Genomic DNA, 14427 nt, shown 5'->3' with positions numbered 1-14427 from the left:
AAAGATTGTATGCCGCTCGAATAATAAGTTTGATGATCGCAATGCCCGATGTGTTTTCCTCGCCTATGTTTTTGGCAAGAAAGGGTGGCTTGTAGTGGATTTACAAACTGTACAAACGTTTGAATCTAGAGATGTCATTTTCAATGAGGATTGTTTTCCCTATTTCAATAGTACTCTTGTGAATGAAGACGATAACAAAAGTTTCTTTCTCTCCCAACAGACAGTTTGGTCACTCGTATCCCACAAATAATCGAACCTGTTGCTTGACCGATCGATCTGGACACAAGACCGGTTGATCGATCGATCTGGACACAAGACCGGTTGATCCCTTACCATCCTCGTGTGAAAGAAAACAACTTAAAGGCGAGAGACTAATTGATCCGGATTCAAGACCGATCGTTCCGTCAGGTGCTTCTCAACAATCTCAAGATGTTGGACCGATCAATCCATATTCTAGCCTGATCGGTCCTTCGACGAACTCCTTTGACAATCAAAGACTGGACCCAGACCGACCAATTGGTTTTTCAGATCAGATTCAACCAGTAGGCACAAGAGAAGTGGCTCGACTAGACCCTGCTCTTGGTGATATTGGGGTTGGCAAAGTAAAAAGATGCGGTCAGTGCTTCTTGAGTCGTATGTTACATATTCTGGCACGTAACTTGATAAACCCCCTCACGCATCATCTCTTTCTCTTCAACTTTCCTCAAGTAAGTGTCTCTATCCTCTCTATGATTATGTATCACTTGATCGTTTCTCTCCTCCACAACAGCTGTTTTTGGCCTCCATTAGTGCCAATTTCAAACTTGTTTCCTTTCAAGAGGCGATGCGTGATCCACGTTGGCATAATGATGTTGATAACGAGGTTGGATCACGTGAGGATAATCAGACTTGGTACACTACAACATTGCCTAAAACTGCTATTGGTTGCAAAAGGGTTTATCGTATCAAATATAACTCAGAAAGTTCTATTGAATGGTTCAAGGCTAGACTTGTTGCACTTGGCAATCGTCAAAAGGAGGGGATTGACTATACTGAAATTTTTGCCCTAGTTGTGAAGATGACAACAATTCGTACTTTGTTGAAAGTTGCTGCTACTCGTGATTGGGAATTATTCCAGATGGACATGCATAATGCTTTCTTACATGGTGATTTAGAGGAAGAGATATACATGAAGCTTTCTCCCGATGTCACCGCAACAGAAACTAATCAAGTATGCAAACTTAAAAAGTCACTCTATGGGATCAAACAAGTTCCATGGTGCTGGTTCGCAAAGCTTTCTACTGCCCTTTTACAGTTTGGATTTAAATCCAATTACAAGGACTCGTCTCTCTTTACATACTTCAAAGGAATTTCTTGTCTATATGTTCTGATATATGTGGATGATTTTATTGTTGGGGGTAACGATGAGGCTTTAACAACATCATTTAAGAAGTATATGAGTGAGTGCTTTCATATGAAGGATTTAGGTCCTGTGAAATTTTTTCTTGGGATTGAAGTGTCTAGAGGAAAACAAGGATTCTATATCTTTCAACGCAAATATATATTGGATATCATTTATGAATATGGCATACTTAGAGCTCAACCTATAGATACTCCCATGGAACAAAACCACGCTCTCCCTAAAGATGACGGTGTGTTGTATTCTGATCCATCTTGGTATTGTCGGTTGGACTTACTTCTTCTTTTTCATGTTCTTCATCCAGAACCCATCACTCTTCATTGTGATAATAAAACTGATCTTTATATTGCAGCAAATCCAGTGTTTCTAGAACGGACAAAACACATAGAAAAAGATTGCTATTTTGTTCGGGATACCATTAAAGAGGGCATTCTGTCTACTAAACATGTTCATACTACAGAGCAGTTGGCTGATTTCCTAACCAAGGCCCTTGGACGTCAACAATTTCAGTATCTACTTTGCAAGATGGGTATTCAAGATTTTCACTTCTCATCTTGAGGGGGAATTTTAGGCGGTGGATTGTTATTATGGACTTAGGGTGTAAGACAATGTTGTAGAAGATATAAAGAGATAGAAGAATAGAGGATTTACATTATTTTATGTCAAAGACTCGTATATATATATACTAGAAGAGGATCCGCCCGATGTGCGGGTTTAAAATTTTATAAATTAAATTAAATTTAATAAAAATATATTAAAATTTGTTGTACGTTATTTATAAATTTTATTTTTGTTATAATACACTGATTTATATCCATTTACTATTTTTTTTATGTATGTTACTATAAAAAGTGTATTTTTTACACCTAAATATACTTTATGTTACAAATATATTTTTTATCACCAACTATTTTACTCTCACTTTTGCATAGTTTTTTAATGAATAAAATTGTTGGCTCAAAAAACATTTTGAATAAAAAAAATATTACATAATATACTAGTTAATGATGTATCATCACAATAATGTATGACCACCATTGAAAAAACCTCGGCTCCGTCCTCATCTCTTATGAAAAGAACTTTGCGTACAACCTCTTCTACCATGGAGAAAACCTTGGCTTCGTCTTCCTCCCATGGGAAGATAACCTTGCGTCCAACCTCCTCCACCTTCTTCCCTTGGGGAGATAACCTTGTGTCCAACCTTCTCCACCATAGAGAGAACCTCGGCTCTGCCCTCCTCCTGTGTGGAGAGAACATGTTTATGTCTTTTTGCTATCTCAAAATAGCTTGCTCTAACAACCAATGAAAGTAAAAACATTTTTCTTATGTCACAAAATCTTTTGATAGTAACTAATGTTAAATTTTCCAATGTATTCATGAAATTGTCTTTGACACACCATGATGTAGCCTCTATCTCTGTAATGCCTCAACCGCCACCTTGATTAGTGAGCCCATGTCCACTTTTAATCTATGGGCCCACCTTCCTAAGTGGGCCCTACATCTATTCCTGGTCCGTAGACCCACCCATATTCGATGGCTGGTTAGTTAAGTATGAGTGGCTTTAAAAACTTGTTTACCAACCCTACAAATCAACAAGTGATCTTTCATTTGTTCTTCAACAAGGTGGAAATTCTCGTGTTCTCTATGTACATTGTCCTCACTCGCACAGTTCCAACAATCAGGACCCTTGACCGGAAAAATAAGTGCATTTTGGTGACATATGTGACCAAATCAATTCTTTTAAAGTTTTCCGTAAACCAGGATGTCACAAATTTTGAGCTCCTATGGATCTATCAACAACAATTTATGTTTTTCTAATCTATCTATCTATGTTTGTTGTAAACTTGTGTTTGATTAGCCTATTTTATCTATCCATTAGATTTATCTTCCTTTAGTATTGAATGAATAATGATAACAATAGAAAATTATAAGCACTCTAAATATGAATCCCAAATAAAATATAAAATAAATAAGACAATCTAAAAATACTACAATAAAATTTAAAGTATAGTATTAGGAAAAGAAGACGCATATATTATTTTTTTTTAGAAAAAATTTTGGTTAGAAAATTAAACAAAATTTATCTTCCCATTAAAAAATTTTCCCAATTAAACAAAGTTGAAAGCAGTGTTTTTGAATAAATTATTTAAATATAAGACGATCTATGTTTATATAGAAGTGAGTATTACAAAATTTAGAATTAATAATTAACTGTATATTTTACTTAATCACTTTTCCTATTTTTTAAAGAATTAATAACTTAAAATTAAAATAAGTAAATAATATTATAATTTCAAATTTTATGAAATATATATATATATAACCTCCCTTGTATTTTTTAATAAATTCAGTTAGTTTTGATAATTATCTTTTTACATTATTAATATTTTTAAAAACAAAATATTTTGTTTTGTTATAATCAAATTCTTCCTATTACATATTAATTTTTACACATGTCAAAATCTGAGATTGATAACTTGATACGACACATATCAAAATCTTGGCTAACTTTCAAAACTCAACTTTATATAATAAGATTTGTAATCTCTTCGTTCACATAATAACACAACACAATATTAGAGCAAGTCCTAGTTTAGCAAATTTCGGTCTGAACCCCACATTTTGCTCGTATCGCTAGAACATGTAGTACACCTTTGTACTTTGTTGGTTATTATATTCCACACCACCTCAAATTTAAGTAATAATAACCTTTTGATGTCAATTTATTTTTTCTTTTTAAAACAAGATGTATTCAAGAAAATAGCAATAGTAACATTTATTGCAATTAATTAATATTTTTTTCCTTCGTTAAGTTGATAAACTATTTTGTAATGTAAACGTCTAATTTATCACAGGATTTGTTACAAAACTAAACTTATAACACAAAATGTTAAACTCTAATTTTAATTAGTCTGATAAATTAGACGTGCGCATGAAAATAACATGTGTTAGGGTAAATCTTTCTTTCCAAAAACGTTAAAGAAAAAGTAAAATTTTCCAATATTTTACAATTACTATATTATTCATTTGTTGTTGAAAACTACTCTTTAAAGAATCATTATATGCTATGCATTAACTGTTAAACTAGTTTCAATAATACTGATGTGGAAGTATATACTCAAATGCAGTGAATAAAACGACTACTTCATAATATATAAGTATAACTACATGGATCAGAAATTTTAGTGGGAGCATTGTCTCTTGGATTTAGTTTGACTTACAAATATATCCAATTCAGCAAAGCGTAGCAGAAAATGATTTGAACATATCTTTGTATATATATCAAGGGTAATTATATTTAAATGGTTGACATTTAATTTGAAAGTAATGTTTAGATTAATCTAACTGGAAACGTTTTTTATTTTTAAAGTTGACTTTTCATGGACGATTAAAAAAGTTCGTTAAATGAAAGTCAACTTGATATTTAGGGAAATCTAGAAATATAATACGATTATACGAGTACAACAATATAATTAAAAGAATTATATTAAAATTTTAAAATTATTTGAGGAATTGTTATCTTGTTGCAAACTAGATAGTATTGTTATTCTGATGTTATGTGCATATACTTCTCATTACTGCCATGTCGATTACTCCAATATAGTTTCGTAGCTTTCCACATCTTCATCTATTTCGATTTGGGATTTTACTTTTGTGTGAAATTTCAACTCGAATGTAGTGATATATCCAAGATCACCATGAATAAATTCTCACTGAGGAATCACATCGTAGTAAATCACACATTGATAACATTTTTATAGACTACGCATTTCTTTTGCATATATTTAATTTATGATATTTACGGGTACTTATCCCCTTCATATCATATAAGAGCGAGAACTAATTTAATTAGTTGGACTTGGACCAAACATAGAATGGGTCCATGATAAGAAATCTGATAGATGTCATGGATGTCATGCTAGTAAATCATTACTAAAAGGAATAGAAATGATGTGTAGACCATTATACCATATCCAGAAAGGCAACAAAACATATAACAGAAAACTAATGGAAAATATGTTTGAATTGAATAAAGATGTGGATATACCCTTAAGATGCCGGAGACTATGTTTCTCCGATCTGCTCTATAAATATTGGCCGTCTCAGCCACCACAATCACAACCACCACCACCTTTCTTTCTCATTAGTTCTCTCTCTCTCTCTCTCTTGCATCGTCCTTCGCCGGTGAGATTAGTTACAACTTTACACACACATACATATACAGATTTTTATGAATAGTCAAAAGTTTTCTTTGCACTCAATCACTAGAATAAATTTGTTTATATAGTTTCATGTAGCTTAGATTAAACCACCAAAAAAAAAACATTTCCATTCATTTTATTTGTATATATTAAAGTAAAACAGACTAGCTGCGTGACCGAAAAAAGAAAAGATTAGTTGCATCTTTACAGTACCACAAGAAAGTATTTCTAAACTTTTACTCATGAAAACAGGAGAAGAAAAAGAGACTGAGATGGCCGATCAGCAACTAGGAGTGCTAAAAGCACTCGATGTTGCGAAGACGCAACTTTATCATTTCACGGCAATTGTCATCGCCGGTATGGGTTTCTTCACGGATGCCTATGATCTTTTTTGTGTGTCCTTGGTGACGAAGCTCCTAGGACGCCTCTACTACTTCAATCCAGAGTCAGCAAAGCCTGGCTCCCTTCCCCCTCATGTTGCGGCGGCAGTCAATGGTGTGGCCCTCTGTGGGACTCTTGCAGGTCAGCTCTTCTTCGGATGGCTTGGTGACAAGCTAGGAAGGAAAAAAGTCTATGGTCTCACTTTGATCATGATGATCGTGTGTTCTATTGCTTCCGGTCTCTCCTTTGGAAACCAAGCAAAGGGTGTAATGACCACTCTTTGCTTTTTTAGGTACAATTATCAGGGTCAAAACTGCTTTATCCATGAACATGAGATCATACACAAGATAGTTACAACCTCCAAATACAATAAAATAAATATATTAATATTTGAACGGTTATGTATAGGTTTTGGCTCGGGTTTGGCATTGGAGGTGACTACCCTCTTTCAGCCACAATCATGTCTGAATATGCTAACAAGAAGACTCGTGGGGCTTTCATCGCTGCCGTCTTTGCTATGCAAGGTGTAGGTATCTTGGCTGGTGGTTTTGTGGCTCTTGCAGTCTCTTCCATTTTCGACAAACAGTTTCCATCGCCGACCTATGACCAAGACAGGTTTCTCTCAACACCTCCTGAGGCTGATTACATTTGGCGTATCATTGTCATGTTTGGCGCTATACCTGCTGCCTTGACCTTCTATTGGCGTATGAAGATGCCTGAAACCGCTCGTTACACTGCTTTAGTTGCCAAGGACATTAAACAAGCCACAAAAGACATGTCTAAGGTCTTACAAGTTGAACTTGAGGTTGAAGAAAGGGCGGATGATCCAAAACTCAACTATGGCTTGTTCTCCAAGGAATTCCTTAGGCGCCATGGGCTTCCACTCCTTGGGTGTACCTCAACTTGGTTCTTGCTTGACATTGCATTCTACAGCCAAAATTTGTTTCAAAAGGATATTTTTTCGGCCATCGGATGGATTCCAAAGGCAGGGACAATGAATGCCATTCATGAGGTTTTCAAGATCGCTAGGGCTCAGACTCTCATCGCGCTTTGTAGTACGGTCCCAGGGTACTGGTTCACCGTGGCATTTATTGATATCATGGGAAGGTTTGCAATCCAACTTATGGGATTCTTCTTCATGACGGTGTTTATGTTTGCCATTGCCTTCCCTTACAACCACTGGATCAAACCAGACAACCGTATAGGATTCGTGATTATGTACTCCCTCACCTTTTTCTTCGCTAACTTTGGACCAAATGCAACCACTTTCATTGTTCCTGCTGAGATCTTCCCAGCTAGACTAAGGTCCACATGCCACGGAATATCAGCCGCGACAGGTAAGGCTGGAGCCATTGTTGGAGCCTTCGGGTTCTTGTATGCGGCTCAATCACAGGATCCGGCCAAGACAGATGCAGGATACCCACCGGGTATTGGAGTCAAGAACTCATTGATCATGCTTGGTGTTATCAACTTTATTGGTATGCTCTTCACATTCCTTGTCCCTGAGCCAAAGGGCAAGTCCCTTGAAGAACTCTCTGGTGAAGCTGAGGTTGAGAAATGATTACAAGACGATCATATATTTTCAATACATATGTGTTATTCGTTTTCCTCATTTCAATGTTTCATTTTTTTTCTGTGATATGATATATTGTGCACTTCTACTTTTGCTTTTTGTTTTTAGTGTGTAAAAGAACTCCTAACGCAAACAAATGAAAAATATGTATTTATCATATCTATTATATCTTTTGTTTTTTGTCAACCAACTTTATATCCATAACCAAAATAATATATATTATATACACCACTACAAGAAAATATGGAATTACTGACTACAAAAACAGTCACTATAGAGTCGCAAATTACTTAGTAACGACTGATTGGCGACTGACATACGTTGTCGCTAAACAAAGCATCGCTAAAATAATCAGTCGCTAAAAAGTTGACATAGAGCTACTAATTGGCGACTGATAATTTTGGTTGTTCTTCTCTCGCTAAACAGTCGTTAATGTTGCGACTGAATTGCAACGCTTTAGCGACTGATCTGGTTACTCATTTGCGATTGTTTTGGTTACTGATTTGTGTACGTTTCGGTGACTGTTTTACGACTGTTTAATTATCATGTTTTTTAAAAAATTCTGGTAAAAATGAATTATCTGATTTTGTAATACCAAAACTGATTATGAAAACTATAACTAAACAAAGACATACGTTTCAAGATACATCCAACATAAGTTCGAGAAAACATCCAAATAACCATTCCAAGAGTACAAGTTGCAAATATTACAAAAGTTTTTAAGGTCATGAGGGAAGGAGGGATAGTGAAGCAATTTGGAGGCAGAGAGTCTCAAGCTTGGTTCTCTGCAAATATAATTTATCTTATCAATAAGACAACAGATATATATGCTCTATTGAAATAGAAATAGACATCGGTCTGTACAGGTACATGTGCAGGAGCTATCTCTCTATATAAAAGACAGAAACACACTGGGGAAAAAAACTTAAAACTTACTTGTACAAGCATTTCAATAGAAAGTCTTTAGCCTCTAGTGAGAGGTCTTCTGGAATTGGAGGATGAGCTTTTGTTCTACCAATATGAAGGACATCGGCAAATTGGAAGCAAAAATTCTTAGTTCTTCTTAGGTTTCTAAAATAAAAGGCAGTTTCATATGCATCAACAATATTGAAATGTATCTTCACCCAGTGAATCTGTTTACCTGCTGCTGATACTGCTCGCTCCAGCGAGGCTTCCCCGTAGCCATCTCAATCACAGTGCACCCAACACTCCATATATCAGCAGAGCTACACAGGGAATTATTAATGAGAACCCTCTTCCACAACCCAGAACATGTATACTCGATCATCTTAAAAAGAGTTATAAGATAAGAGAAAGTAGGAAATGGGGAGAAACTGATGACTAGTAGGGTATTCTAGAAATACTTACAAGCTATGACCAGTCTGAAGAATAACCTCAGGAGCCATCCAACTTTCTTGGAAGCACCAAAATCTGCGTGTCTGATGCACCCTTTGTTATCGACCAAAATATTTTCTCCCTAGGAGAATCCGACAAGAATTAGAGAGGAATTTTTATCAACCATAGACACATTCACATGTTGAACTGGAAAGAGGAAAGTACCTTAATATCTCTATGCATGATCCCATTCTTGTGAAGATACTCTAAACCAAGCAAAATTTGCTTAGTGTACATTATAATTACCTATTCAGAAAAGTTCAAACACAACATTCATCACCTGTGATGCTCAAACACAAGAACTTAGCAAAGTTCAGGTATAGTGAGAAACTGACAGACTCAGGAAAAGATCCAAACTTTTCCAACAAAGAAAATATTGATCCACCAGGAACAAATTCCATCAAAATATTCAAGGAATCACTCTCTCTTACAGAATATAAGTTTCTCTACAAGCAAAAACAAGATAAATATGAGAAGAATACAAGACAAATCAATTGTAAATAAAAAGAACTAAATGGATTCGCCTACTCACAAAATGTATGGATGTGAAAGATTCTTAAGAAGTTGTACTTCTTCCTCAAGCTCTCGGATATGATCCTATGAAAGACCCAAAAAAAATAGTTCCTCAACCACTTAGGGAAACACAAATTGTTACCAAAATTGGGAACAAATTTTAATCAAAAAAAAAGGAAAATTTTGCCGTAACTCTCACTTGAGTCTTCTCCTTTGAAGCACTGCTAGGAGCGATTAAAACCTAAATCCCAAAAACAATCGCGAATCAGCAGAACAGATCATAAAATTACAACTAAGAATTTGAAAACCCACTTGTTTAATTGCAAGAAGCTCGTTGGAATCAAGGTTCATTCCCATGTAAACCCTCCCAAAAAGCACCGCACCGGAACCAAGAAGTTGTTATTGATACAAGGAGGTTTCTCGATTGAGAGGAATTTAGATCTAGGGTTTTGAGGATTCGTCTGAAATAATTTGCCGTTTCATCTCGAAGAAGAAGAAATAATTGAGAAAAGAAATGAGGGATTAGGGTTTGTTCGGGGAAGAAAACGAATAAGAATTGGGCTTTCGCCATTTTGTTACGGCCCAAATTTTGTTAAAGCCCAAATTAAATAAAGCAGTCGCTAAATAGTAGTTCTTTAGTCACAACTTTTAGCGACTGTCAAATTGGTATCAAAATTAGTCGCAAATTGGCGACTACACTGCGACATTATGCATGAGTCTCGAATTAGCGTCTACTAGGCGAATGTTTTATTTTAGTAGCCATTCAGTAGCAAAACAATCGTAATTCAGTCGCTAAATTTAATGACTGTGTTTTAAGTCACATCTCTATATTATTAAATAAAAAATACAAAAAAAAATATATCCATCAATTTCCAAAGTATGTACTTAAATTTTCATTGAAAAACACATATTCAAATTTAACATGTATCTTACAAATCACAAGTTACGTAATCAATAAGAATCTACCAAATATATTTTTTTATTTTATTCTAAAATATTATAAACAATATAAAGCTGTGCGCAATTTATTTCTTCTCCTATTGGTGTGGAAAAAAAAAAGAAAATAAATTGGGTTTTCTTTGTCTCTAAACTGTTCCCACAAGCCACGGTTTCTACATACAAGAACATGCTTAACAGAATTTTTCATTCAAGCCATCCAACAAAATTTTAACAGATAGTCCTCTGACCGATAAGGTGTTGTTGGAATACGCCGTTTCTAGCTAGTGAAAATCCCATTTAAGAGAATCAAAAGCTTTAGCAATGTCAACCTATAAGGTTATTCTCTTAGGTCCTGAGTCCTTATGATAACCGCTAACGATCTCTGATGCTAGTAGACAATTTTCTAGGAGTAACCTCCCTTTGATGAAGGCAGTCTGATTGGGGAGGATGATAGACGACAACAGAAGCTTAAGCTTCGCAACCAATATCTTTGAGATCACCTTGTAGAGGGTGTTGCAACAAGAAATAGGTTTGTAGTCTTTAATGATTGTGGCACCTGAAAACTTGGGGATCAGGGTTAGGATAGTTGAGTTAATGGCTGTGGGAATGTAGGGGTGAGTGAAGAACCGAATTATAGCATTTACAACCTCATCTCCAACAATAGACCATGCTGACATGTAAAACCCAGAAGTGAGACCATCAGGACCTGGACCTATTTCTTCTACAGACCTATTTCTTCTACAGTTGGAAGTCTTGACATCAAAGCAGCAGTTTGGGGAGAACAAGAGTACTTGGTAGAGTCGCATATTGGTTGTAGAGAGAGTTGGGACGAGAACTCGATGTCTGGACCTAGAATGTTGGTGAAGTGATTCGCAACCAGGGACCCCATAGCTTCCGGAGTAGTGGCTTCTTGACCATCTAGACCAATTAAAATATGTATGGTGTTAAAAGCATTTCTGGCTATTACAACTTTGTGGAAGTAGGAAGTGTTTTGATCTCTTGTTTGGAGCCAATTTGTTTAAAGTACTCTTCTTCAATTCCTTTTAGCATTGCCAGTTTGCTTCTGCTTGGAAATGTGAGGATGATGGTTGCTGTAAAGATAGTACCTGCGCATTTGTAAACAAACTGTTAACCTCACTTACTCTCTTTTGTATTTCTGAAAAATTCTCTCTATTTAAAGATTTCATTGCTCTCTTAATCTCTTTTTGCTGAATATTCAATGAGGTTAGGGAATAATCTTCATTTTCTGTGCAAATCCAGGCATTGGCAACGGTGGTAAGGAAGTCTGAGTGGGAGGAGAGGTAATTAAAGTACTTGAAAGGTTTGGTTCCAGCTAAGGGTATGGGGCAGTGGAGGTGGATGCAACAAAGGGTATGGTCTGAGATTTCTGGGGAGAGAAAGTTGGCCAAGCTTTGAGGGTAAGCAGTCAGCCAAAGCTCATTGATTAGAGCTCTGTCTAGCTTTTTTGCAATTGGGTCTTCTGATCTTTTATTAGACCAAGAATATTTAGTGCCATGGTATCTTAGGTCTCTGATTTCCATTTGGTCAACACAGGCTTTGAACTCAAGCATGGGGGCAGAGTATTGGCTGACATCCGGCGAAGAGTGTTCTGAGGGATGAAGGATCTCGTTAAAGTCTCCACCAACAATCCAAGGACTTGTGTCTGTTTGTAGAGAAGACTTAAGAGTAAGTAATTCAATCCACAAGTCATTTCTTTCTTCACTTGTATTAGCAGCATAAATAGCAGTGTCGAGAAAAGGAGGAGAGCTTGGAATAGTGACTTTACAGGTCATAGCTTGTTTTGACTTTTGCAGAACAACAACAGTAACTATTGACTTCCACAGCAAAATAATATGACCATCTTCATCTTCAGAGTGATTTGAAGCGAACGACCAATGGGGGCAGACATCATTCATAACTTGGTTTAAATTTTGCTCCTTAATATGGGTTTCAAAAATAGCTACAAAATAAACGTGGTGAGTTACAAGCCAACTTCTAAATGCAGTGTGCTTTCCAATGTCATTAAGTCCTCTAACATTCCAAAAAAATAGGTTTATTGACATAAATGTTTTTTATGTTTGGGACACTCCTAAGTGGGGGAGAGAACCCACTGTCGGGGTAGTGGCAGGATGATTGATGATTGATGGCACATCTTTATTGCAAACCGGCTCCTTAGACATATCTTCTTCAATGACATGATCTAAATCAGCCAGACAAGAGAAGGAGTTTGGGGATGCCACTACTTGAATATTGGGCAGACCAGTTTTGGACTTTTTGTAGGAATTGGTAGTGATAGGCCGAGCTTTAGGCTGAGCTTGGAGAGCAATGACATGAGTAACTTTGTTTTGGGGAATAAGAGAGAAGTCTGTTACTGATTCAGCAAATATCAATTCTATGCCAGTAGAAAGAGAAGTTGCTAGTTTGGAGGCTAGGGAAGATTTTGTGGGAGTAGTAGTAAGGGTAGTAGAAGGACCCTGAGAGGGGGGATCAGAGAGAAGGATTCCAGGGGTGGTCGAGAGAGAATGACAAATATCGGATAAGGTTGGAGTAGGGAGAGGGGAATGTTGAGTGGTAGTTTTGGTGGTTATAGTGGTTAAATTAGAGACATAAGCCTCAGGTATCACAGTTTGTGGCATGGTGGTATCGGAGTTTGTGATTGGGAAGGGAAGTTCAGGAGTAGTAGACTTTGGGATGGTGGAATCTGCGATTAAGGTAGAGATGTTTATTTCAGGAGTGGTGGAGTTTAGGTAGACGAATTCAGGTATGGTAGTTTTTGGAGTAGAGGTTTGAGAATTTGATTTTGTGGTAGAGGTTTTAGAAATAGGGTTAGGAGTCCAACGACTATTAGGACACAAGGTTTCAAGGTGTCCTATCTCCTTGCAGCATGGGCAAGTTGGAGGAATCCATGGGTAATCTATCGAGAGAGTTATGACTTCACCATTTTCTCTTTCAATTTCAGCTGTAGTAGGGAGAGGTTTAGTACAATCCACCTTTACCTTTAGGTGTGCAACATCGATATTCACCATTCTACGGGTGAACTCATCAACTTCTACCGGGATTCCCAAGAGATCTGCTACACGACTCAGCCCAGCTTGCGTATAGAGATCAAAAGGGATACCTCTTACATGGGCCCATAAAGGAATAGATGAGAAGGTTGGGGTTTTGACAGCAAGATTAGCAGACCATTGAGCAACATATAAGAGGGAGTTTCCTATGTGCCAAATCTCTTGATCCACAATCTTTTGTCTAATGGTTGAGTTTGGGATCCTGACTAACATTGATCTTGTTGCAGGCCGAAGGTGGATCTCTAGCTTCACACCTCTGCCCCAGATCTGAGTCAAAACACTTTGAATATGCCCATAAGGAGTTTTCCACATGAAGATGCCCAATACAAAGTCTTGGTGAAGTTGGGCACCCTTTTCAAACACTGCTTCTGGAATCTTAACTCTAGGTATTCCTTCTGGGGAAAGACTCAGAGAGGAGACCCTTTTTAGGGTTCTATCAGTCGAACTTTCCAACTTTTTAGCCCAATTTTTAACATTTCCTTGGGAAGCATGATTAGTTGCAGGAGAGGATGAGTTGGTGGTGACATTGGTAGTGGAGGTGGTGGTAGGAATTGGAAGGTTTGTGTTTGTGGGGTTAAGATTGGCATCAAGACCTGCAATAACTGTATCGCTAGTGATTCTCGGAGTTTTAGTACATAGAACTGGGCCAGAGGGTATTGTTGGAGGAGGTAGTGGTAATGCAGAGCTTTCAGACGCTTCTTGCATCGTAACTTCAGCAGAGACTAGAGGATCCAACTGAGAACTCATGGCTATGGCACTTGGAGGAGAACCAACCATAGAGGAATGAGTGTCCATCTGCTGGGTGGGAGCAGTAGTAATAGTAACAGAAACATTCTTCACCAGAACAGGTGCCCAAGTTGAAGTTAGTAAGGAATGAGAACCAGATTGAGACCGAAGGGAAGGGGATAAGGCTGGTGGAAGTGGAGGGAATAATGCAAGGCTTGGGGGGGGGGGGGGGGG

At 37.1% G+C, this 14427-nt stretch overlaps 1 protein-coding gene and 1 pseudogene across 1 annotated transcript; one reads left to right on the top strand and one right to left on the bottom strand.

The window, feature by feature from the left end:
* On the top strand, nucleotides 5862–7586 carry LOC104725122 (probable inorganic phosphate transporter 1-3). Its single transcript, XM_019232712.1, has 2 exons — nucleotides 5862–6274; nucleotides 6391–7586. Exons 1-2 carry the CDS (start codon nucleotides 5874–5876, stop codon nucleotides 7541–7543), a joined length of 1554 nt encoding a protein of 517 aa, XP_019088257.1. The 5' UTR covers nucleotides 5862–5873; the 3' UTR covers nucleotides 7544–7586.
* LOC109127398 lies at nucleotides 8132–9862 on the bottom strand (annotated as a pseudogene).

The sequence above is a fragment of the Camelina sativa genome, chromosome 11 (genome assembly GCF_000633955.1).
Source record: "Camelina sativa cultivar DH55 chromosome 11, Cs, whole genome shotgun sequence".
Classification (NCBI taxonomy): domain Eukaryota; kingdom Viridiplantae; phylum Streptophyta; class Magnoliopsida; order Brassicales; family Brassicaceae; genus Camelina; species Camelina sativa.
The sequence above is the reverse complement of the archived record's forward strand: the minus strand, read 5'-3'. Positions and strand labels throughout refer to the sequence as shown.

Bases quoted from the DNA above. Each gene is read 5' to 3' on its own strand.
- LOC104725122 (XM_019232712.1), top strand. From the start codon at position 5,874: ATGGCCGATCAGCAACTAGGAGTGCTAAAAGCACTCGATGTTGCGAAG. The intron at 6,275-6,390 runs GTACAATTATCA...GGTTATGTATAG, and splicing joins ACCACTCTTTGCTTTTTTAG to GTTTTGGCTCGGGTTTGGCA.